Here is a 25,954-nt window from a genome sequence, read left to right on the forward strand (position 1 = left end):
TGCCTCACCTGGTGCCTATAGTAATCAATGGGACAGATGAATACTGTTCAGTGGCACCACATAGTAGAAGTCATTACTTGCCAAAATTATGAAGTACCCACAATGGAGAAGGATTTCATGTCTATTGATGTAGTGAAATTATGCAGTTTCTTCTTGAATACATTTAAGATGTTATTTCACACAGTGATCAGAACAGTACTTCACCCAAGTGTGTTGAATGAATTACTTAATTTTAAAAAAAGGGAAAGCAAGAAAACAAAATGACATAACTGATATCAATATACTTTAAATGTGATCAATGCATATATACTGTTAGTTAATGGTATACCAGTGTACAAGGATTGATAGAATGATTTATGTATTAATTCTTGTTTCCTTAAAATGTATTTCCTCCTTTACATAAAAAAAATAGATTTTTGGGCCAGTGCAACAAATTATCAAGTTTAAAACAGTAGATGAAGTTATCAAAAGAGCCAATAACACCCGCTATGGCTTGGTTGCTGCAGTTTTTACCAAAGATATTAATAAAGCATTTACCGTGGCTTCAGCTCTGCAAGCTGGAACTGTGTGGTAAGCATTTTACTAAGTATTTACAGAATATGGTAACATTAAGCTGAACAATATATGAACTTGAAGCTCTGTTGCATTGATTGCACTGGTAAATGTATTAATATTTCCACAGGGTTAATTGCTACAATGCCATGCATGTTCAGAGTCCTTTTGGCGGATTTAAAATGTCTGGAAACGGTAGAGAAATGTAAGTATGGAAAAAAGATCTTTTAATATTTAAGACTTGTCCACACTTCTAGTTCAATGCCATTGTGCATTGCAAAAATATGCAAATTTATATAATTGATGGAGGGAGGAATGTGAATTGCATTTTCTACTTTAGAAAGTCAAGGAGTCCACAGAAAGATAGAAACACTTGATTTTCTTTTCTTGGTAGTTTCAAGGATTAAATTTTGGATTATTATTGCACCAATTTTAACAGGAAGCCCTATGTGGGAGAGGTGTACTGATGCTGCTGACTTACACTGATTCACTTGGCAAACAGGTTCACAGGACATGACCCGCGTTCTTCTTTAATATTGAAGAATGCTGCTTGGGCTGTGCAGGTAGTAGGTAAATTGACATTAGTCTCAACACTTCCACCAGTACGTGAATGAATTTCTCCTCAGTGTGGGATTAAGTTACATATTTTACAAGCAGCAACAGGTGAACAGTCTAGATTTTCTGAGGCTTCGAGTGTGCTATAGTGCCTTGCTGAAATGAAGCATCACTTCACCGTTTTGCTGCATGTTCTAATGCATGATTATTTTGAGTAGAAGGAGACTGTATTGCAGTCATGCACAATAAAATGTATGAAAATTAGGTCCCACATTGAATCCAGCAAGCTTGGTGACTGTCTATTGTTCCACAGCTTGCCCCTATTTAGAGGGTATGAGTTGGAAACAAACTTTGTCTGCTTTGCAGCCCCTCTTAATATCAGGTTGCAGTTGCTATCACTGAGTGCAGTAGTTTATATTTATGTCAATGAGCTCTTAGTCATTGAGCATCTCACAATCTATCATTTTTCTTTTTGTATAATTTTGTGGAAACTTTTAGTTTGGTAAGATGTACTTTCCTGGAATCGTCACAATTTTTGCCGATATACAAAACATACTTAACAAAGCTGCAATTGATGAGAATCTTTTTGACCATTCCCATGCTGCTGCATGACTTGGGTGAAGAGGACACACTCGTGAAATGGAATTTTCAATCCAAAGACACACTGCTGTAAATACTTATGGATCTATGTTATCAAACACCAGTCATGCCTAGTTATGTTACAGTAGATCTGCTTTGAGGATCTTAGTGGCAGTAATGGAGGGCTGAATTTTTACATCCAAAATGAAAAACAGGAACCAGGTTCATTCTAGGATCAGGAACTCATCGCCAGTGGGAAACTGATTTAAGTCCAGATTTTCATGAGGGTGGGCACATTGAAGACTGATTCAAAAATTTAATCCAGAACTTTACTTGTGTCAGCCTGAACTTTAAGTTGACCACAACAAAAAAGATGAAAGGAATCCAAAATAATCTCTCACCCGGGCCAAGACTTTGTCTGAGAGTTGTCATGGCTGTTTTTGCTTAGCCTCACGCTATGCAGGTGGAACTTGGAATGGATATGCACAAAATATTGCTGCGCTTTGATGCAGTTATATCCTCCATCTTCTGTTGTATGCAAGAATGCAACATAAAAGGGTTATGTCTTGCACTCTCTCCTTGAGGGAACAGAAGAGAAGTGTTTCCATAAATTGACGAAAAGCAACTATTCATACAATTAAGGGTGTGCTTTGCTCAGTATTTTTCTGGATTTTGGAAAACTCCTTCCTCAGTTACTCCCAAGTACAATGGAGTTTGGAAACTACAATCAGTATTTCTGCCACCTCTCTCCCTTTAGCTCGAACTATTGCTTTTCAAGGGACCAGCTTCCTGCTCCGAAAGGATAGCCGTACCTCTTGCAATAGTTACTTCGCTGATAGTGAAAGGAGCAGCTTAGCCCACATTGCAACTTACAGACAAATCCCTTTCCAACAAACAGTTTGTTTGCAATGCCAATAATTATCCCCTCGTTAAAAGGGCCAACAACAACTCCTTGGGTGCAGTTAGACAGCTGAAATTCATAAACTGGCAACCAGTTGCACTCTGGATGTATTCCATGTGGAAGGAGCCAGTTGTTATAAAGAAGAGGGGCTTGCCTCATTAAATTCAGTCAAGCCTGCCCTTTTTACTGTGGGGCCCGGGGATAAGCTTAGTCCCAAATTTGCTGTCTCAGAAGGTTGGAGCCAAAGTGATCAAATACAGACAGATGTTGAACAATGTAATGATCTACAGATGAATCAAAATTGTGACCATCTGAGCAAAATGACTGAATATTATTCTTTTTGTCTAGGGGAGAATATGGCCTCCAGGAGTACACCGAGATTAAGACCATCACCATCAAAATTCCACAGAAGAATTGTTAAAACATTCTAAATTAAAATGTATTATGCCTGAAGAAGTAGAAAAAGACTAAAAATCTCATAGGTTGAGCTGTATCTAAAGTCAAAAGTAACGCATCATGTTTCATCTGTGTAGTTTCAGAATAATGACAGCTGCTTTGCCCCAGGAAGTATAAATAACGGGCAGGGTTTTACGGCCTTGTTTGGGCAAGACTGGAAATTCCCACCTGAGATCAACAGAGATTTCCGTTATTGGACCCTTACCACCGCCGATTCCATGGCAGGCGAGGTGGTAGAGTTCCGGCCAATATATCAAAAAATAGTATTTACCTGTTAGAGTTTACACGGCAAAATAGTGATAAAAACAATTTAGTTTTCCTAATGCCTAGTTTGGATTTTTTTTGTTTCTAATGTTTGGGATTTTAATCATTTACTAAGAGGCTCGGCTTGTCTGACTGTGTCAAAGTGACAAAGGTTCCATTTTTTATTTGATGCAGTAATATTTACCTAAGTCTGTCAGAACTACTCTGAAATTCATTTAATCATCCGTTTATTTGAAATGTCAGTTCATATCCTGCAGGTTGTAAAGCAAAGCATTAAAACGTGTTCCCACTATTTTTCTAATCATTTTTTGACAGATAAAAGACCGTGTAAATAGTATATATGACATCAGGATGGATTTAATAAAAGATAGATGCATTAGTTTCGGACAACTAAGCAGTTAAGGGGCCATAGCAGCTCTCACGATCATTATGAAATCCCTCAGCTAGAATGGTGAGGGTCAGCTCTGCAATTCACCACATTATAAGCAATGATTGCACTGATGTTTTAAGCCCCGCATAAGAAAATACTTACATTTATATAGCAACTTATTACAACTCCCAGAAGCATATGAAAGCACTTCACAAATATGTTTCTCTGAAATGTAATGACTACTTATGTAGTAGTCATTATGAAAATAAATTACACTTTAGAAGATTGATTACCAAAGTAAATATATCAATCAATTGTTAACAATGTTAATGTTAATGACAGACATTAGCTTGGCTGGTTCGCAAGAGAATCTATAGAAATACAACTACAAGTCATTTCACATTGTTTTTCAGATTTTGTTTTCCCCCTTTTTCCTTCCTGTATTGAAATCAGAACTACTGGATTCCAAAATTTCTCTCATTGCATAGAAAAATTGTAAATGAGTTAATGAAGTTTTCTTTTTGAACCTAATCATGAATGCACTATTTTACAGTATATTCACACTGCAGATTTAGTACCAATGCAAAATGGTATCAACTTCTTACCAAAGCTAAACACGAGCACTAGAAATTTCTTTGGGATGTCCCCTGCTTTGTCACTGCAGCCAATGCTCGGGTTTCTGCCAAAGTTTCGGTCAGTGAAGTGGGAGAAGCCCCAAGGAATATCCCACTGATGAAATGTAAGTTGGGCGCCAAGGCCCTATAACTCATTAGAAGTTGGAGTGAGGCTGTTTCCTATGGAATCATAATATGGTTATGGAACAGACGGAGGCTATTTGGCCCATTGTGACCAGGTCATAAGAACATAAGAACATAAGAAATAGGAGCAGGAGTAGGCCATCTAGCCCCTTGAGCCTGCCCCGCCATTCAATAAGATCATGGCTGATCTGATAGTGGTTTAGTTCCACTTACCTGCCCGCTCCCCATAACCCTTAATTCCCTCCGCTGTTTTCAAGACCAACTTAGCAAGTCTGACTTCCCTGCCCTTTCCCTGGAACTCTGCAATTTTTTTTTCTTCAGGTGCTTATTCAATTCCGTTTTGAAATACGCAATTGAATTTACCTCCACCACACTCTCAGGCAGTCCATTGCAGATCCTAACATCACTTGCTTAAAATGTCTTTCTTCATGTCATTGTTGGCTCTTTTGCCAATCAACTTGGTTCTCAACGCTTCTGCCAATGGGAACAGTCTTTCTCTATTTACTTTGTCATCCTCATCGAACAACTCAATTTAAATTAATTAATTACAATTTGCCTTTAACAAACCTGTGCTGGGTTTACTTCATTAATCCACAATTATCCCAGTGATTTTTAATTTAGTCCCAAATGATCATTCCCCAGTGGAGGTCCCTCTACGGAGAGATCTCCCCCCACTATCTTGGGGACCTGGGTGGAGGGTATTGCACACAGCAGTACTGCACAATGGTAGATTATACCGATTCACGGGCTCCCAAGCATGCCCTTTTTGCAACCTTGTGGAGTCTGTGGACCATGTCTATGTTTCATGTTATAGGCTGCACCCCCTTTTTAGTTTTCTCAAAAACCTTATGTTGATCTACAGGCACCTGGTGCGGAGTGGGGCAGGGAAGGAGGAGGACCTCCTCGTGCACCTGCTCCTGTGTCTGGCGAAGTGTACCATCTACAGGTCCAGGTTGCGGGCGATCGAGGGGATCCAATCTGACTGTCTGCCCCTCTACCGTGGCTATGTTCGCAGCTGTGTGTCCCTGGAAAAGGAGCATGCGGTGTCTGAGGACACAGTTGATGCCTTCCGTGCCCGCTGGACACCGCAGGGACTGGGGTGTGTTATTGACCCCTTTAATCACATTTTAATTTGATGTTTTAAGTTTCCTTTCCACTTTGTTTTTTGTTTCTGGCAGTTACCCTCTTTTTTGGGAGCTGCCCTTTATGAATTGCTCCTAAGTTAATTTGATTTTGTTTATTTGGTTGGACAACAAAAGATGTCCCAAATGATCATTTTTATAAGTATTCTCACCACCAAAGTTAAACGGGCTAGTCTATAGTTGCTGGGTTGATTGCTATACTCCTTTTGAACAAGGGTGTATCATTTGCAATACTCTAATCCTTTTGAACCACCCCAGTATCTAAGGAAGATATAGCCAGTGCCTCAGCAATTTCCAGCCTACTTTTCTCAGTATTCTCAGATGCGTCCTATTTGGTCTTGGCAATATATCAACATGAAGTACAGCAGTCTTCCTACTACCTGCTTTTCATCCTACAATTTTGCTATTGGGTTGAGTCTTGACTCTGGATTCAGATTATATTTGCACTTTAACTGCACATTTGTGTGAAATGACAGTTGTAGTTGGAGTGAATCCTGAGAAATAATTGGATGAATTCTTACCCATTGTCTCCTCCTCAAACTCAGGTTTCTCATATCATCAAAATGCCTCCCTCATTCCACATTTATGTTCCCAATATGTGCTCCTGTCTCATGAAGCTGATCACTGAGAACATTAAATCATAACAAATAGTTTGAACCTAAATCACCATGCGGGAAATCCATGGGATTTGAAGGGATGCTGATTTAACACCCCACATAATATTATTCTCCATTAAAGCATAAAACAGCCTTGCATCCAATCCTGCCAATTTCCAATGGGTAGGCGAGTTAAAATTTCCACCTAAAGTCTATCTGATAGTCCTTCACCTCAATTATTCATCAGATAAATGATCCCATTATAACTGGCGACATTATGTTGTAACTGTGAAATGATTTTATTATGGTTTATTTTAAAATTATGTAAATATAGTCAAAATTAAGGGAAACTTGAAATATAGTTAAGATTTTGCTTTGCAATAGTGCCAGAAGTTTTGTATGCAGAATATAGCACTCTTCCAGTAAGCATCACAGACCACTAAGTCATATGATGGCATTTAGATTGGGCTATGGGCAAGTTGCTAAATTTGAATTCATAATTTTATTTTCCAAGTTTGCCCATTTTGGATTAAATCAGACTCTGGAAGTAAAATGTCTTCATTCAAGATGTTCTAGTCAGTAATTGCTGAAGCTGATTATAAAACTTGTTGTCAAATGGCACGGTGGCACAGTGGTTAGCACAGCTGCCTCATGGACCGGGATTCGATTCCGACTTTGGGTGATTGTCTGTGCGGAGTTTGTACATTCTGCCCGTGTCTGCATGGATTTCCTCCGGGTGCTACAGCTTCTTCCTTCACTCCAAAGATGTGCAGCTTAGGTGGATTTGTCATAGTAAATGGGCTAGGGTGGAGAGGAGGGTTTGGGTGGGACAGCGGGTGCAGACTTGATGGGTCAGATGGCCTCTTTCTGTGCTGTAAGGGTGCTAAACTATGAAATGTGATTGCAGATTTTGGCCTCGGAGAACAGCTTACCAAATCCATTTCCTTTATCCACCTCTCCACCTCATGCTTCAAACTCACCTTGACACTGAATTAACACAACCATTTTAGCTCCAGAAAGGTGCATGCAAAAGATGCTGCTTAAGTTTTGTTTTTTGTGGTTTAACAAATATTTGCAAGATATCTTGATGTAGGATTTAGTAGTTATAATAGGTTAGTGCTTTACACTAGACATTATGACAGTGTTATAGATATGTGCAACATATGGGCTTGAACATTTATTGCAATTTATTTTGAAGAGTGTATCAACATGATTGTTAGGATTTTTTAACTCCACAATTAAACAGCATTAAAGAAAGCATTTTAAAATATTTTAAAATGCATTCAGATATAAATTTGGAAAAGCAATGTGTAAGGACTTTGAGACGTTATCATCTCCTTATCATATTTCCTAACTGATATTTCTCTTGTATGGCACCTCGAAAAAATATTTGGAACAAAGCAGGATAGTCGAGAAATTTGGGGATGGCGCATGTTCGTGAGTTTTCATCTCCATTCTTCCCTATTTACATTTTTAAAGTGATAGGCAAATGAGAAAAAGCACCGACTTGTGCCAGAGGTTCACCCATTCGAGTATTCAGGTGGGTCTCCATTGAAGCTCCTGCCAAAAATAAAAGGGGCCCATCGAATATATTCACATGAGGTCAAGTAAAGCAGTTAAGACCGCAGCGTGACTTTAATATCAATCGTTGATGCCACTTCAACCTGTCCACAAATGCTGAATATAAAGATTGGAAGACATTTCCATCTGACCTTGTTTAAAACACTGCAAATATCTGTGAAACATTTTGCTGATTTTTGGCAAGTTACTTGATTTCAGAGCTGCTGCAGTGACTATCCTTCTGAAATCTTTTTTCAAAATGAAGAACTTTCTAACAATCCCATTTCACGGGAAGGTGAGTAACACAGAAAGGTGGTGGCAGCAATTGGAACTGCGACTGTAGAAAAAGCTCGGAGGAGAGGTTACACGAATCTTTTACCCTCCCTGCAAAGACCATTGGCCCAAATTAACCTGTCTGCATTCTCTGAGGAGCAAAAGGAGGTTGCAGACTGTAACAGAATTATTTAATCTCCTGCACCATCCTGAAACCATTATCACAGATAACACTGCACCGCGTGTTGCAGTCAAAGCCATATAACCCTTTGCATTCATGTTGTTCCTGGCTGCAACAGGCGATAACAGCAGCATCAATCAATTTGTAGTTCATGCTCAAGGAATCGTAAAATGAACAAGTACACAATGAAGCTATTCGACCCATCTGTACATTGAAAGAACTATTAGCTCCATTCTTCCACAGTATCCATATTACAGAAAGCTTTTCCTTTTCAAATATGTATCTAATCAATGCTGCCATATTGGCCAAAGCAAGTCTTTTCATGTTCTCCATGGATAATCTGAAACAGCAGGATAAAGTGTAGAGAGTATATTTTATGCTCACAAATCAGCAGGCTTGAAGACGGAGGAGCATGTGAAATTGCGTGGGTGCCCTTCCTAATCTATCTGAAATTATAAGGACAGTGGCAGAGGCATTGGTTCTAACCATGGGCCTATTGGGACCATTGAGTGATCAATTAATGGCCACTTAAGGGCCTTGTCACACTACTACCTGCATTTTACTGGTAGCAGGGGAGGCCCACATCATGGAGGAACTCAATGCTTTAGCTATGCAAGCTTGTGTCAGACAGGGTGGGGTATTTTCCTTTGTGGCACCCCTGTGCCCTTCAACAGCACATCCCCAATAGTCATCCCTTCTTTAATTCTTTCCCGCCACCCTCCCTCCCGCCTTTTGAAACCAGCCACCAACCCTCCACCCACGGGCCAATTTGCCAGACCCTGGCGAGACCCCCGAAATACGGCCTACTTGGGCGATTATGATTAGTGGATGCCTGTCGTCCAGTCGGTGGCTGACACTGCTTGTGCTGCTGCTGGGAGTACTGAGCTGCCAGCCGACTGGCCAGCAGCTCTCTAAGGTGGGACTTCCGAGAGAAGGGTAGATGTCTCACCTTGAAACAATTAATGCTGCTTCCAGTGTTTAATTGCTGCAGAGCATCCATCAGGATCAGGGGCACCCTCCCATCTCAGCACCTCCGCTCCCCCCACCGCCCCCCCAAACCTTTTAGTCAGAAAATCCAGCCTTAGTGTTCACACAGATGATAGACTTCCCAAATGAGAATGGCCCATGATGGTAATGCCATTGAATGTCAGCATAGTCAGTGCCTGGCACTTGTGTGATGGGAATGTTACTTGCCACTTATCAGACCAAGCCTAAATATTGTCCAGGTCTTGCTGTATATCGACACGGACTGCTTTTGTATCTGAGGAGTCACGAATGATGCTGAACATTGCGCAACCATCAGCATACATCCCCACTTCTGACCTTATGATGCAGGGAAAGTTATTGATGAAGCAGCTGAAGATGGTTTGGACCTGGGACACTCCGATTTTAGCAGGTCTGACACCATCGGTGGAGAAAGAATAGAGCCAACGTTTTGAGTTCAGGACCTGACTTGAAGCATTGGCTCTATTCTCTCTCCACAGATGCTGTCAGCCCTACTGAGATTTTTGAGATTTTCTGTTTTTGTTTCAGATTCCAGCAGCCGCAGTATTTTGCTTTTATCCTGCAGTGAGTTCCTGGGAGTAAGATGATTGACCTCCAAAAACCTCAACTATTTTCCTTTGTGTGAGTTATGACTCCAAACAGTGGAGAATTTTTCCCCTCCTCTATTTTTCTGTGGTTCCTTGATGTCACTCTCGGTTAATTGCTGTAATCACTCTCACTTCACCTCGAGTTCAGTTTTTTTTTGTCCACATTTGGATCAAGACTGTAATGAGGTCAGGAGCTGAGTGGCAAAACCCAACTGAGTTTCAGTGAGCAGGTTATTGCTGTGTAAGTACCACATGATAGCATGTCAACATAATCCACTACGCCGGCTGCAGATGGTTACAAATGTTTCAGCTTTTGCACTGCTGTGCTGGGCTCCTCCAGCACTGACAATGGGGGTATTTGTAGACCACCTTCCTGTTCCTCCAGTTACCTGTTTAATTATCCACCACCATTCATGATTGGATGAGGCAGGATTGCAGAGTTGTGATGTGATCTGTTGTTGTGACATCGCTTAACTCTGTATCGATAACTTTGATCTGATACTGAGCTGCATGCAAGCCATTAACTTCTCCAACCTCAGTAAGTAAAATGCTTGCTTATTTTCCAGGAGAGGATGGGTTTCACTTAAAATATAAGTCTGTATTTTCCCTTTACAGATAATAATAGGCCTAGTGTGCATCTTCATCCTTTCTTGTTTTTATATTAGAAAGTTTCTGATATCTTGGTTGACAAGTCTTTCTACTCTTTTTTTAAAAAAAACTATAGATCATCTGCAATCTCCTGATTCTGTGGCCTTATTTCAACCTAGCATTCTGTCATCTCCAACACACCTACATAATGAAGGATGCAGCACAGAAAGTTTTGCCTTGCATGTGGTTTTAGTTCTGTTCTGTGCAACAAATGGCATTTGAGCTGGTTGGTGATGGAATGTTGGAACACAGTGCCTGCCAATACTTACTGCCATTCAAATACCACTGTGGCTGTTGGCCACAGCAAAATGACCACCTCTCGAAATCAATCTGAATAAAAAGTGTGACTGTAGCACATGTATGTTCATAGACCGGAATCAAAGCCAATGTATGTAAAATTGTGCAAAATGGCATTGAGTTTATGTCTCAACATCTTGCCACATGCCTGATTGAGGTGTGTGGGCACGTGTGGGCGTCAGAGCCACACCTGTGGACAAGTAAAGGACCAATTAAGGCCATTAAAAAGCTTATTAACTGAGATTTTACATTGCTTTTACAAGGGCTATCCATTTAAAAGGTAGCCTTTCCCACATCCAAGGACAGATGTAGAGGAGAGGTATAATGGGAGTCACACCTCCACCAGGGCAGTGATAGAGAGGACCATTGGTCGGCTGAAGATGAGATGAGATTCAGATCCTTGGACCATTCAGGGGGAGCACTGCAGTATCCTCTCTTTTAGTTGTTGTATGCTACACTCTTCACAATCTGGCTCTGGCAAGGAGGGACCCACTAAAAGATGAGGATATCGAGGAAGCTCCACTGGCTGCAGCTGATGACTCTAGTGGTGGATCAGAAGAGGGACTCAGGGAGGAACATGGTGAGGACATAGAGGTAAACTCCTGGAACCTTCAAGGATGTAGGGACACGAGGGAGGCCTTGATTCAATGCACTTTCAGTTAGGTTGCCAAGTCACTGCTTCCACCTCATGCCAGGTTGCTGCCTCTTTACCAGACATTTGCAGTGGCCAATTCCATTGAACCCAAGTCCACTTATTAGCTGTGCAATAAAGTTTACAGCACCTCCCATCCAGCATGAGACAAAGGTGCGCCAGCATCAATAAAGCATAAGAAGTATATGCAGGCCATTAACAAAAAAGCAAATATTTATTGCTCTTGGCACTGACAATGAATTGAGCAGTGTTAGCAGTCACAAGTAAACAACGTAATGAATAATGGCAGAACGGAAGATTACCCATGAAAAGTTCCTCTGTGCTTAGAGTGATTTAAACCCCATCCCCCTTACTGGCAGTGCCATTGGAGCCATGTGCGTCCAACCACCTCATGACCTGCTACCTCTGCCCCGGCCCTCTTGGTCAGGTGCAGTACCTCCTCCTGCCATCCTGTGGCATCACAATGTCCCGCCTGGCACTGACTTCCTCCACCAGTATTCCAAGGCATTCATCCGAAAAACAGGGGACAGAGTTCACACTGGACTTGCCCTCCCACCTGCCGTGCCCACCAGGTGCTGAGGCTTTGACTACTAAGAAAAGTAAGGGCAGCAATTCTCTTCTGGGCAACACCCCAAGGCTCCTCCCCAAATGCAACCATCCTTCAGGAAGCTGCCAACATTTTAAAGCTCTTGCCATGTCATCATTGGACCAGCTCCCATCCCCGCCCGCATGTTCTAACCACTCAAGGAACTTGGTAAACGCTGGGTGGGTCGTAATTAGCCAGCCAACGTAAAATTGCATCATTAATACGATGTCGCCCAGGAGTGGATTCCACATCCAATTCTGGACCCTCCTAGCCAGTGCAACCAACGGGCATGAAATTCAGGCCAAAAGAATAATTAAGATGTTTATTTTCGAAGTCATATTTATTACAAAGAAAATTGGCATGGAAAAAATGCTGCCATGGTAATGTTTTCTTCGAGTTGTTTTGTCAAATCATCAAGCATCTGGAGAACATTTTACACATCCCCTTTCCTACCTTCACTGAAACTGCAAGATGTGTGAATAATTAAGACATAGTATGACAATATTACTATAGACAGTTCTTGCCTGTTTTGTGATAGAATGTTGAAACAAAAAGCATGCTACTATCATGACCCAAGTGATTTCACTGTCCAACGTTTTATCTTTTCCTGGAAATTCTGCTCTCGGTTGTACCAAAGTTTCCATGGGCATTCGCCAGCTGTAATGTTAAAGGCTGTTGGGAACTTGCAGATAAACTATATCTTACACCCTCACTCCAAAGGTTTTGCTGGCCCCCTCTCAAAGTTATGGAAGGAGATTAATTTCAAAATCAATAGATTAGTCTTTCTATCTTATCCACGTTAGTATAGTATGAAATTAGACTAATTGATTTTACAACTACTCCTGAAGTAGTCATTCTAAATATTCCTTGGCATATTGCCTTATATTTTAGCAAGCTTTAATTTTTAGTGACACAATAAATAACTACCCAAAGCAACTACACAATTACTGCTGGCATGATTTATAATGTACCTGCATTCAAAAGCCTTAAATCAGTAATAAATGTAAGAATCAATAAGTAACTCTTTATGCTTTAATTTTGACATTCTTAATGACCATCAATACAGAACCAACTTCAACATTTCAAATTTTTAGCATGCTGATAATTCATTGACAACAGAAAACTCTACATTAGGTTTATTTCAAAACCAGTACCCAAATGAGTATAAAGTATAATGATTTCAAACAAAGTTAGTAAGAAACCTCAATGCTTAAGAAAAATGTAATTTATCAAATTTAAAATTAAATTAGCTTTGCTAATAGAATATGATAAGTCTATTGATGATAGGTTTGACAGTTTTAGAGTTTGGTTAAAAAGTTGCCCAGAATGATGTCTATCTTTGATCAGACATTTATAACAGCAATTCCATACTGCCAACACGAACTGCACTTGAAGATTGTTATATTTTCCTCTCACAGCTCAGTGTCTTGGTTGACCAGGAGGAGGTCTACGTGGACCTGAACCTGGAGTTCCAGATCTTGGTTGTCCCAGTAGGTGTGATGCTTGTCTTGGGTTTGGTGGTTTTGTCACTACCATTCTCGGAGGTGGTGGCACCAGAGCCATTTCCTTTCCATGTTTTCCATTAGTTTTCGTCACTCCATTGGTGACAGTGGGTTGTTTCTCAACCACTACTTGATCTGCCCATTCAACACAAAAAAAGAATAATGGTTCATCTCAAATATTATTTCATAGATTAATCATTGAACATATGAAATGAAAGAAAATTGTAAAAATATGGTAGCTAAAATAGACTTCTTGAACCCACTGTTAAAATATTTGCATTTGATTGAATCAGACATTCAGGTGAGTAGAATGGTGGCACAATGGTTAGCACTGCAGCTTCACAGCACCAGGAACCTGGGTTCGATTCCTGGCTTGGGTCACTGTCTGTGCAGAGTCTGCACGTTCTTCCTGTGTCTGCATGGGTTTCATCTGGGTGCTCCGGTTTCCTCCCACAGTCCTAAAGACGTGTTGGTTAGGTGCATTGGCCATGCTAAAATCTCCCTCAGTGTACCTGGACAGGCACGGGAGTGTGGCCACTGGGGGATTTTCACAGTAACTTCATTGCAGTGTTAATGTAAGCCTACTTGTGACACTAATAATAAGCGTATTATTTTTTTCTATATGTATCTGTCTTGCAATATTTTGAGTTGCTTCCAACTGTAATCTTGATTATTCTAGCAAATTAATACTGGTGAAGTCATTTTACAGTTAGAAGAGAACATGAACTTTGTTTTTCACAATTACACCAAGACTCTATAAAGGGTAAAAATTGAGTAATCATTTACATTAATAGAAAAATTCAGTTATTTACTTGTCCCCTTCTTATTTCTTTCCTGAATAACCTTTTCATCTTTAACTGCAGACACAAGCATGCACAGACATACAAATTAGGAGTAGGAGTAGGCCATTTGGGCCCTCAAACTGCTCCACCATTCAGTAAGATCATGGCTGATCTGATTGTGGCCTCAACTCCACATCCCATCTATCCTTGATAACCTTTGACTCCCTTGTTGGTCAAGAATCTATCTACCTTTGCCCTAAATATTCATTGACCCAGCCTTCATCACTCTTTGAGGAAGAGTATTTCAAAGATTCACGACCCTGAGAGAGAAAAAAAGTATTCTCATCTCCATCTTAAATGCGAGATCTCTTATTTTTAAACTGTGCCCCCTAGTTCTAGTCTCTCCCACAAGGGAAAACATTCTTTCAGCATCCGCCCTGTCAAGTCCCCTCAGGATCTTGTATGTTTCAATAAGTTCCTTTGTCTGATAGGATGCATTCACACACTTTGGGATTGGAATGAAAATCTGAAGCAACCTGGACTGCTGGTGTATGAAGCAATCATGGCAGTTGCCAAGAGTATACCCACATCGAGGAAGCTCTTGTAGTCACAGACCAGTTGAACGTTGAGGAAGAGAGAAACTCTTCCTCTTGATGAACCCTTGATGAGCCTGTCACTGATACCTTAATGGTCACATGGGTGTACTCGACAATGCCCTGAACCTGGGAAAAATTCAGGAATGGCAGTAAAGCTTAACACCCTCTGCCAGACTGAAATACTTACAGATCCAAATTATTGGAAGGTGTCAGAGACAAAGAAGTCTTTGGCCACTGTGATCTTGACAGCAGGGTATGATGAGAAATGCTGTGAGGTCTTCAGCCACAAGGGCACAGATCTCAGTGATCATCTGGAGAGTGGTTCCATTTTTGGCAGCAGATCCTGTGCTGAGGGCATGGCCTCTGTTCCCTTTCTCTCCCATGTCCTTCTGGTGCTTGGGGTTTGACTTTTCCCGTGAAGATGTTGTCCGTCATCACCATTGAGCCCAAACCAGACAGTTAAGCCTCTATTGCCAGTTTAACTACCCTATTGTGATTGGTAGCCTTGCCTCCTGTGCTTTTGCCCACAATACCAGAGGCGTGACAACTCATGCAATGCTCAAGTGCTAATTGTCCACAATCACCCACCAGTTGTGCAATGTCAAGGGCATCTCCTTTCCAAATGCCAAGTTCCCCATTGATCCTCTAATAGAGCTGGGGTGATCCCTGGGTCAGCTATAACTGGCATCCCACTCTTTAAAACCATATGAAAATTCAACCGTTATCTCTAACACGCTTTTATATAGAAATGAGGAAGTAAATACACTTAGCTGCTTTGAGGCTATCTGCAGCCCTAAGCAGAACTATGATATTTATAAACATTGCGGTCAGGAACAATGGGTGGTGCGGGGGGGGGGGGGGGGGGCACTTCAGATGCATTCAACCATGAAGGGAAAGATAAATAAACTTCAAGCATGCAGTGACAAAATCATTAAGCTGTTGATCAAAGGTTATTCAAGGTACTGATCATGAAATTGAATGAAAACAAAGGTCTGAAATGGATTTCAGAGGACTTCAAAGGCTGGCAATGGATTTGATCTTTCTAGGAAGGCTCATAGACTTGAAAAAAATGCAGTGTCATAAGAATGGGTCTGAGTGAGCAGCTGTGGGGAAAGGAATCCCCCCCCCCCTAGTTAAAGTAACCTCCTGTGAGTCAGAGAACTTGAAAGGTGTCTTCTGACACAGGAATCCCTTCTGCAGAATAGAGAACTTTCCAGGTCCAGAGGGCATGGAAATGAAATTGAGCAGACCACTTCAAAGCTTTAATGGTGCATAATGCAGAATGAAGATTTTGATCAGAGAGATGTCTGAAATCACCATGCCAAGAATGATATTCAGGTTCCCCCAGGCTAGAAGGGGCAGCCCAGCCACGAGACCCCCATCCCAGGGAAAAGTCCCAAGGCCAACCCCTTGCGCCCAGCCTAAGACCCCCCCCCAAATACCCCAGGTCTCTTGTGGGACCCTCATTCTGCAGCCTGGCAGCAGCAGAGGGGTACATGGGCACTGCACTCACCTCTTTGACCCCCTCATAGTCCAAAGTGCCAGATCAGGGTGTCATTGCCAGGCTCAGTGCCAGAGGACGCTGCCAAGGGCTGGGATCTGGAGGGGTCCCTGAGAGGACCCTATATTGGATTCTTTGTCTGGTGGAGGGGAGGAGGGGGGTTGTGTCACCCACATGCCTGCGTGGTGTGGGTTGGGGAGTGGAGGTGACCTAATCTCTCAGTGGTGAGTGTCTGAACACTGAGATTGGAGCACCCTTTAAAATGATGCCCCAATGCCAGAAATGCCAGACTGGCTGGCATGTCTCCCGCAATGCATAGATTTGCATTAATCAGGTGGGTGAATCCCCCCTGACAGGTGCTGCTATCCCCAATGGGAAACACTCCAGCTTTCCCGCTGGCGTGGACACTTGGAGCCGATTCAGGGGAATCGTGGCAGGGAATATAGAACTTCCAAGCAGGATTAGACCATTCAGCCCTTCAACCTGTGCCACCATTCAGTAAGATCTTGGCTGGTCTGGTCCTGGTGTCAACTCCACTTTGCCTGCCCCTCATAACCCTCGACTTGAATGTAGAGAAAATGGAATGAACAAGTTTGTGGAGATCAGAAGTGTTTTTAAATGGAAAATTTTACCTGTATGGATTTATTACAATAAATAATAAAGCTAATTATAATGACTTGTAGTTTTATAACTGATGCATCAGTGTTCATGTCAGTATCAGAGGCTAAGTGCTGCAAACCTAAAGAAATGATTATCCCAGAGATTTCAACTTCTATATCAGGTTTTCATTCCAACATAACACAAATACTGAGTCACTTCAATATTAAGAGGCAGCATAAAGATCCAATGCCCGCTATAAGAAGATGTAGATATCACTGAGCTTATTGAGGATCTATTTGGTGGCATTCCTGGTATTCCCATGGAAATCTGGGTAGAACTGAAGACATGATCCCAGGCGGTTGCTGGATATAAATACAACAAGCAGGAACATCTTCCCAATCCCCAGTTGGGTTGGAACTCATATGGACATCGAAAATGAAGCAAAAACACTATAGATTTGGACTCTACCTTGTTTTCAAATTATCCCCCCGTCAGATTGCATCTGTCAGAGTCTTAAACATCGTTCAATTTCTTCCCAACACCCGCATAAACTATTGCAAAACAAAATTCTCACAGATTTGCTCTTGTAAATGGCAAGGCGTAAATACATCTTTTAGTTTGAATTGTTGCATTTCATTAATGCACCCTTCCTGTGGAATTGTCAAAGATAGTCAGAAGTTAAAACTGAGGATAAATGCAAATTACTGCGGATGCTGGAATCTGAAACAAAAACAGAAAAATGCTGGAAAATCTCAACAGGTCTGACAGCATCCGTGGAGAGAGAGTAGAGCCAACGTTTCGAGTCTAGATGACCCTTCATCAGCATTAAGTCATCTAGACTCAAAATGTTGGCTTGATTCTCTCTCCACAGATGCTGTCAGACCTGCTGAGATTTTCCAGCATTTTTCTGTTAAAACTGAGGAACTGGCTTCCTAATGTAATACAACCAAATGTTCCCATGTTACAAGTTCATATTTAAACTGCAGTTTTATTGCCAAAATTCAATGAAATTTCATTTTGCCAATATTGATGTAATTACTAAATATTTAAATTTCTTTTCTAGATATTTATTTTTATCAAAATGTGATAAAACGCACAGTAAAAAACAGCTTATAGAATAAAGCTCCCACTCTTACCTAATTCAAGTTTGCTCACATTTGCATTATTTGGTAAAAGATCTTCCAAATCTTGCAACATGGGATTAACGGTGTTTTTGTTGTTCCTTCTGTTCTTCTGTTCATCACGTAACTTTTATAAAAGAAAGGAATCATGTTATATTTAATAATGCTTCTTTGTAAAATGTGACTACATTTACAGAATAAACATAATCCCAAGTTTCTTCAAATGTAACACAGAAATTATGGCACTGTTTCCACGAGTAAGTGTTTCCATGAGTAATGTTATTGTGCTGGAACTCACTTCTCAATGTGACAAAATGCAGTTATTTAATGAATTCAATGTTTTGCTTACAAGTATCAGTTTTAACAGAAAGGTATTTTAATTGACTCTAACAGACAAGCGTTTTTTTGCTCAGGAACAATGCAGTGAAGTTTGCATTTTTTTTTAACAATGTGAACAAATCAAGTTGATTCTGAGATTAGGATCCTGAATCTACATATAAGAACCGACAATGGTATGAGGTGTGAGTTGGCTATGATGGATTGGGAAACATTACTTAAAGGGATGACAGTGGTAGGCAATGGCGAACACTCTAAGAGCAGACAGGTGAGCTGCAACAATTGTTCACTTATGCCTGGTGCAAAAACAACACAGGAAAGATGACCAAACCATGGCTTAGAAGGGAAATTAGAGATCCAAGGAAGAGCCACACAAATTGGCCAGAAAAAACAACAGACCTGAGGATTGGGAGCAGTTTAGAATTCAGCATGGGAGGACAAAGGGCTTGATTAAGAAGGTGAAAATAGTGTACGAGAGTAAGCTTGTGTGGAACATAAAAACTGATGCTAAAAGCCTCTGTAGGTATGTGAAGAGAAAAAAATTGGTAAAGACAAATGTAGGTCCATTGCAGTCAGAAATGGGAGAATTTATAATGGGAAATAAAGAAATAGCTGACCAAATAAATACATACTTCGGTTTTGTCTTCACAAAGGAGGATGCAAATGATGTACCAGAAATGTTGGGGAATACAGGGTTTAGTGAGAGGGAGGAACTGAAGGAAATCAGTATTATTCGGAAATAGTGTTGTGGAAATTGATAAGATTGACGGCCGATAAATCACCAGGGCCTGAGAATCTACATCCCGGAAGTGGCCCTAGCAATATTGGATGCACTGATGGTTATCTTCCAAGATTCTGTAGACTATGGAACAGTTCCTGCAGATTGGAGGGTAGCTAATGTATCCCCACTAATTAAAAAGGGAGGTTATGAGAATACAGGGAATCATAGACCTGTCAGCCTGATGTTGGCAGTAGGGAAAATGTTGAGTGCATTATTAAAGATTTAATAACAGGGCCATTTTTTTGAAAAAGTGGCAGGATCGGACAGGGTCAGCATGGATTTACAAAAAGGACATCATGTTTGACAAACTGACTGGAATTCTACGAGGATGTAACTAAAGTCATAGAGGTTTCCATGCTATGTAGAGGTTTACAGCATGGAAACAAGCCCTTCGGCCCAACTTGTCCATGCCGCCCTTTTTTTTTAAACCTCTAAACTAATCCCAATTGCCCGCATTTGGCCCATATCCCTCTATACCCATCTTACCCATGTAACTGTCTAAATGCTTTTTAAAAGATAAAATTATACCCGCCTCTACTACTACCTCTCACAGCTTGTTCCAGACACTCACCACACTCTGTGTGAAAAAATTGCCCATCTGGACACTTTTGTATCTCTCCCCTCTCACCTTAAACCTATGCCCTCTAGTTTTAGACTCCCCTACCTTTGGGAAAAGATATTGACTATCTACCTTGTCTATGCCCCTCATTATTTTATAGACCTCTATAAGGTCACCCCTCATCCCCCTATGCTCCAGAGAAAAAGTCCCATTCTATCCAGCCTCTCCTTATAACTCAACTAGTGGAGTTGATGAGGGGAGCCACTGGGTGTGGTTTATTGAGACTTTCAGAAGGCTTTTGACAAGGTCCCACATTGGAGATTAGCGTACAAAATTAAAGCACATGTGGGTAGTTTTGAGATGGATAGAAAATTGAATGGCAGGGAACAAAGAATAGGAATAAACAGATCTTTTTCCGAGTGGTCGGCTGTGACTACTGGGGTACCACAGGGATCGGTGCTAGGACCCCAGCTATTCACAATGTATATAACTGATTTAGATGAGGGAACTAAATTTAATATCTCCAAATTTGCAGATGACACAAAGCTGGGTAAGAGGGTACGCTGTGAGCAGGGTGCAGAGATGCTTCAGTGTGATTTTGACAAATTGAGTGAGTGGGCAAATGCATGGCAGATGCAGTATAATGTGGATAAATGTGAGGTTATCCAGTTTGATGACAAAAACAGGAAGGCAGTGTATTATCTGAATGACTATAGATTGAGAGAGGGAAATGTGCAATGAGACCTTGATGTCTTTGTATACCTGTCACTGAAAATAAGCATCAGGTACAGCAGGTGGCAAAGAAGACAAATGGTGTGCCAACCTTCATAGCAAGAGGATTCAAATACAAGAGCAGGAATGTCTTGTTGCAGTTGTACAGGGCCTTGGTGAGACCACACCTGGAATATTGTGTGCGCTTTTGGTCTCCTTATCTAAGGAAGGATGTTTTTGCTATGGAGAGAGTGCAGCAAAGGTTTACAAGATTGATTCCTGGGATGGTGGGACTGACATATGAGGATTGAGTCAGTTAGGATTGTATTTACTGGAGTTTAGAAGGATGAGGGGGAATCTCATAGAAACTCATAGAATTCTAACAGCTCGAGACAGGGTAGATGCAAGATGTATGTTCCCAGTGGCAGGGGAATCCAGAACCATCAATTACAGTCTGAGGATACAGGGTAGACCATTTAGGACTGCGAATGATGCTCATTAAAAACACTATTTGCCAGATTCAAGTAACCCTTCTCAAATTAGTGCATGTTAGCGGGAAATTAGACCAGTCTGAATCACATTTGGAAATAAGCGGTCTGTAGCAAATGCTCACTTTGTTTCTGATTTCAAGGTGAGTGCAACACTCAAAGCCTATTAACAAGAGCACTGTTATGGATTCTCACCAAAGCCAATAGGACACTACACTGGTAGGAGTGTAGGGTTACCCTCCCCACTGGCTTCCTCCATTGTCTTGGAGAATGTTACCTGGGTGCTCAGACAGGGGAGCAAACCTGGCAACAACCAGCATTGCGACCAATGTTTGATCAGGTAGAGGGGATAGAGGAAGGAGACACTGGGGATAATGGGCAAATGTTGTGTTGGAGAGGAGGGGGAAGGAGGAAGGAAACATAGGAAAAATGGGAAAAGGTGGGGGAGGGCAGAAGGAGGAAGAACACAAGATGGATAATGGTAAAAGATGGGTTGGAAAGGGGGCATTGTTTGGGAAGGTGTTCAACAATAGGCCAAGTGAAACTAAGGAATATTATTATAGATCAGGTTGACCTATCAGAAGTCAGGAGCAGCATCACCTTGGCTGTCTGTGGGACCCTGATAGCATTTTCCTGGGGTCAGGCAATTAATTAGTTGCCATCTGAGCTCACAGCAGATCAGAACGCCAGCAGATTAACAGCAGCAGCAGTGCTTCCAGGAGCAGTGGCCACTGCTGGAACTGTGACTAGAAGAAAAGGAACCCAGTATGTCACCCTCCGAGCCAAATAAGCTGGGTAAGGGGGTGCCAGGGCTAGTCAAGCAGGCTCCGGTAAGGAGAGGGGAAGGGTGGTGAGAGCAGTGGGTGTTGCCACAAGGGTGGCCATTGGAGGGCACCTCATGGCTGGAATAGGATGTCTGTTCGAGCACACAAATAGGCCACCAGGGTTCACCAGGCGGTCTCCCCTCACGATGGAGAGCCAACTTGCTGCTGGTAAAAATGCCAATGGTGACAGGAAGAGACCCTTAATTGGCTTATTAAGTGGTTCAATTGGCCTCTGGGTGGGAGGACTGTCCCATTGCTGGTAAAATGGCATGGTGGTAGGGAGTTAATAAAGCTCTCCATCTCCCACCTTCTCATGCCATATTACCAGCCCATCCCACAACCCACCTCACCCCTAGCTATGACTGTAACACTACATTCTGCACTCTCTCATTTCCTTCTCTATGAACGGTATGCTTTGTCTGTATGGCGTGCAAGAAACAATACTTTTCATTGTATGTTAATACATGTGACATTATATATCAAATCAAGTCAAATCAAAATAGAGAGCTGGTAAAATCCCATCCCACAGATGCTCAGAATTTCAGGACTCGACATTTCAGTTTTTTTCCAGATGAATCATAAAAAAAGAACAACATGCGTTTGTTCTATTTGCTTAGTAACTACATATGCAAGCTGTATTTCTCGACATGAACATACCATTTGCATCTTCTTTTTTAGCTCCAAATTAGCAGCTTCATATGTTTTTGAAGTGGCATTGAGATAGTATATGGCTAAACTGCAATTAAATAGAGTTCAAATGTCAGTCATTGTAATACTTGATAAAGTAGAATGCTTTCAGTTGAAAACACACATTATATCCATCCAAAATGCTCATTAATCTCTTTTCAGAGCAACAATTAAGATGACAGCTGCAGGGCTAGGCCTTTGGGCGGCACGGTGGCACAGTGGTTAGCACTGCTGCCTCACAGCACCAGGGATCCGGGTTCGATTCTTGGCTTGGGTCACAGTCTGTGTGGAGTTTGCACATTCTTCCCGTGTCTGCATGGGTTTTCTCCAGGTGCTCCGGTTTCCTCCCACAGTCTAAACGACATGCTGGTTAGGTGCATTGACCATGATAAATTCTCCCTCGGTGTACCCGAACAGGCGTCAGAGTGTGGCGACTAGGGGATCTTCATTGCAGTGTTAATGTAAGCCTACCTGTGACACTAATAAATAAACTTAAACTTATAGAGCATGAATTGTATATTGATTTCAAAACTGGTGTTACCCTGTTCATCTAGTCAACCTCACCCTATAAACGTTTTCTTGTAAAGTAAAAGGATTGCAAATTTCTTTACACACTTACCTTCTCTCCATAACTGTTTTCAAAGCAGCTTCAGGACGTCTAACCTTATTATTTACTAAAATACAGATACTAATGTCGTAAAAAGGGATCATGTGTCAGGAAAACAGATAGTTTTGATCACTTGATCTATATTTGTATTGTTAAATATTAGAAATAAGATATAGTTTTAAGTGGGTGTAATTTAGTGTTTCTGTGTTTTTTTTAATTCATGGGATGTGGTCGCTGGCTGTGCCAGCATTTATTGTCCACTCCTAATTACCCTTGCACTGAGTGACATCCTAGGACATTTCAGAGGGCATTTGAAAGTCAACCACATCTCTATTGGTCTGGAGTCACATGTAGGCAAGCAGTTTTCCTTCCCTAAAAGGACATTATTGAACGAGATGTTTTTTTATGTCAATCAACAATGATTTCATGGTCATCATTAGAGTTTTAATTCCATATTTGTATTAAATTCAAGTTTTACCATCTGCCACAGTGGGATTTGAATTCAGGTCCCCAGAACATTACCAATTATCCTGGTTCTCTGAATTAGCAGTCCAATGACAATACCACTACACCCCCTACACCCCCCTCCCCCCCATGTAAGGAAGGATAAACCTATAGTTAGATTCATGTTACACAAACGTGTTTTCAACTGAGTGGTTTTGGTTTCAGTTCATACTGTGGTTCTATTGTACTTAGAGAGGGTTATGGTGTGAAAAACTAACAAGCTGGGAGAAGTAAAACTCATTGCTTAGCAATCAGGGGCACCTTTAGAATAGGAAGACTTTTTCCGTGTAGTTTTTAGCTGAATTTATAGGAGTTAATTTTAAAAGACTAGAGAGGGAAAATTTCTTTAGATTTGCTAGAAGAAAAGACATACCATGGAGTATTGGTTAATAAAACAATGTAGTAAACTTAAAGAACAGATAGTTAAGGAAACTCTAGAAATGAAGAAAAGTTTCCAAGAAGTCTGAAATGAAAGAATCATAGAATCCCTACAGTGCAGAAGGAGGCCATTCGACCCATCGAGTCTGCACCAACAACAATCCCACCCAGGCTCTATCCCCATATATTCACCCTAGCTAGTCCCCCTGACACTAAGGCGTAATTTAGCATGGCCAATCCACCTAACCCACACATTTTTGGATTGTGGGAGGAAACTGGAGCACCCGAAGGAAACCCACGCAGACACAGGGATAACGTGCAAACTCCACACAGACAGTGACCCTAGGCCGGAATTGAACCCAGGTCCCCAGCACTGTGAGGCAGCAGCGCTAACCACTGTGCCACAATGCCACCCCTAAACTTTAGGATGATGCTCTGGAAGTGAACAAAGAAAGGATCAAAGAAGAACTGGATCTAGAGCAGAGTACTGTTTAATAAAGCCACAGATAAAACCAAAAAGAAGTTGGCCCGTGAGAGGCCAGAAAGGTGTCTGAAATTGTTCTAAGGTTTGTGAGATTTTACTACAATTTATGTAGTCATTGGACCAGTCAGGAAAAAGATCCAGGTATTTATAGTGATTAATATAATCATTGACATGACTTTATATTTGAAACATATCTTTTAGGGTGCTAAACCACATCTGCCATTCAAATGATCAAGAGATGTTTTCTTGTAGAAGTGAAGTTAATGCACTTACACCATAAGTAAGATTCCAGGAAGAATCAGCCCTGGATTTGATGCATAACCAAAGAGCTCTCCAATAAATGCTGGGAAATCATATTGGATTGTTTCCATAATAACTTCAAACATTTTAGCTTTCCCACTGTGGTAAAAAAAAGAGATTAATTAAAATGTAGTCTAAATACTTTCAAAAAGGTCTACATTGAAGACTATTAGAGGTGGCCAATTTGACTTGTTAAAGTATAAACTCATTTTCCTCTGCGAGCCAGAAACAGATTATAACTAGAGTTTTCATGTCATATTACGCCAATTCAAAAAGTGCCATCTTGTTAAAACCTTTAAAAATTCCATCTAAAATAACAGATTGGAAGTCTCACTACTTTAAGTCTAAATCCTTCCAATGTTTGAATACTACCCAAATATTTGGAGTGATTTACCCAGCAGCTTTCTATCTCATTCCTGCACAGGATACAGGAAAAATAGCTTGCTGTCAAAAAGCCAAATCCTCTCTTATCTCTCCTTTCTGGTATTTTGTTCTTCAAGTATGCTGGACTATTAGCTGTTTCTCCTCCCTGGGCATCTTGGCTGTGTTGAAATCAAGACTCACTGTACAGTTTCTTACCCTAACTTGTTCTTTTGCAAGAATTCAAAACTGTGGATCTCCTCGCCTCCCTTCACTTTACTTCATATTAAACTCCGATTTGGTGGTAGCTAACCCTTTCCCCATGTTTAATATCATTTTCTTCAGCTGGTTGATCCTCCTTTCCCAATGTGATGGAGCTACAAATAACAAATTACTGAGAGGTGCAAATAAACCATAAAACACTCTTTTGGTGCAATGTCTAACATTGATGACCATTTGATAATCATTTTAAATGATATCTAACAAAATTATGAGCAATATAAATTATACTGTACATATAACAAATCACAGTGAACAACTGGTGTTTCATCACTAAATAATCAATGTTGTGATTTGCCTTCTTTCAGAAATTAATTATCTGAGGAATCTTTTACTACATTACATTTTATTTTTTCAAGATCCACCTTTGTTAATGGCATTGTTACTTATCAAGCAAAGACTAATTTTTCGATAAGCAAGTATACACATAAATTACTTCCTCTGATATAGCTTCAACAACAATTTATACTGCTTGAGAAGAGAGTGCAAGTAGACTCTAGTTGGCAGAGATGTTGTCATGGAGAATGTCCCAGTTAACTGATAACTGACTGTTATGCAGTATAAATTATTCTTCCCTTTATAATTTGGTATT

At 41.0% G+C, this 25,954-nt stretch overlaps 2 protein-coding genes across 5 annotated transcripts in view; one reads left to right on the forward strand and one right to left on the reverse strand.

Moving 5' to 3' along the window:
• LOC144494934 (aldehyde dehydrogenase 1A1-like) overlaps positions 1-4,056 on the forward strand; it is a 134,901-nt gene extending 130,845 nt beyond the window's left edge. For 3 of the 4 annotated variants that reach the window (XM_078214557.1, XM_078214556.1, XM_078214555.1), the window contains exons 12-14: positions 413-570; positions 683-757; positions 2,936-4,056. In XM_078214557.1, the coding sequence (XP_078070683.1) occupies positions 413-570; positions 683-757; positions 2,936-3,008 (306 nt within the window). In that variant the 3' untranslated portion in view covers positions 3,009-4,056. The remainder of the gene's footprint in view (positions 1-412; positions 571-682; positions 758-2,935) is intronic. The other variant, XM_078214554.1, reaches the window with a different exon arrangement.
• A 9,325-nt stretch (positions 4,057-13,381) lies between these two features.
• The window catches only part of LOC144494669 (transmembrane channel-like protein 2-B), a 62,961-nt gene continuing 50,388 nt past the window's right edge, over positions 13,382-25,954 (reverse strand). Inside the window, exons 16-20 of the mRNA XM_078213872.1 lie at positions 24,697-24,822; positions 22,421-22,499; positions 18,080-18,191; positions 14,277-14,321; positions 13,382-13,599 (exon numbers count right to left, since the gene is read on the reverse strand). Of these exons, the coding sequence (XP_078069998.1) occupies positions 13,382-13,599; positions 14,277-14,321; positions 18,080-18,191; positions 22,421-22,499; positions 24,697-24,822 (580 nt within the window). The remainder of the gene's footprint in view (positions 13,600-14,276; positions 14,322-18,079; positions 18,192-22,420; positions 22,500-24,696; positions 24,823-25,954) is intronic.

This window comes from Mustelus asterias, chromosome 6 (genome assembly GCF_964213995.1).
Source record: "Mustelus asterias chromosome 6, sMusAst1.hap1.1, whole genome shotgun sequence".
Lineage (NCBI taxonomy): Eukaryota > Metazoa > Chordata > Chondrichthyes > Carcharhiniformes > Triakidae > Mustelus > Mustelus asterias.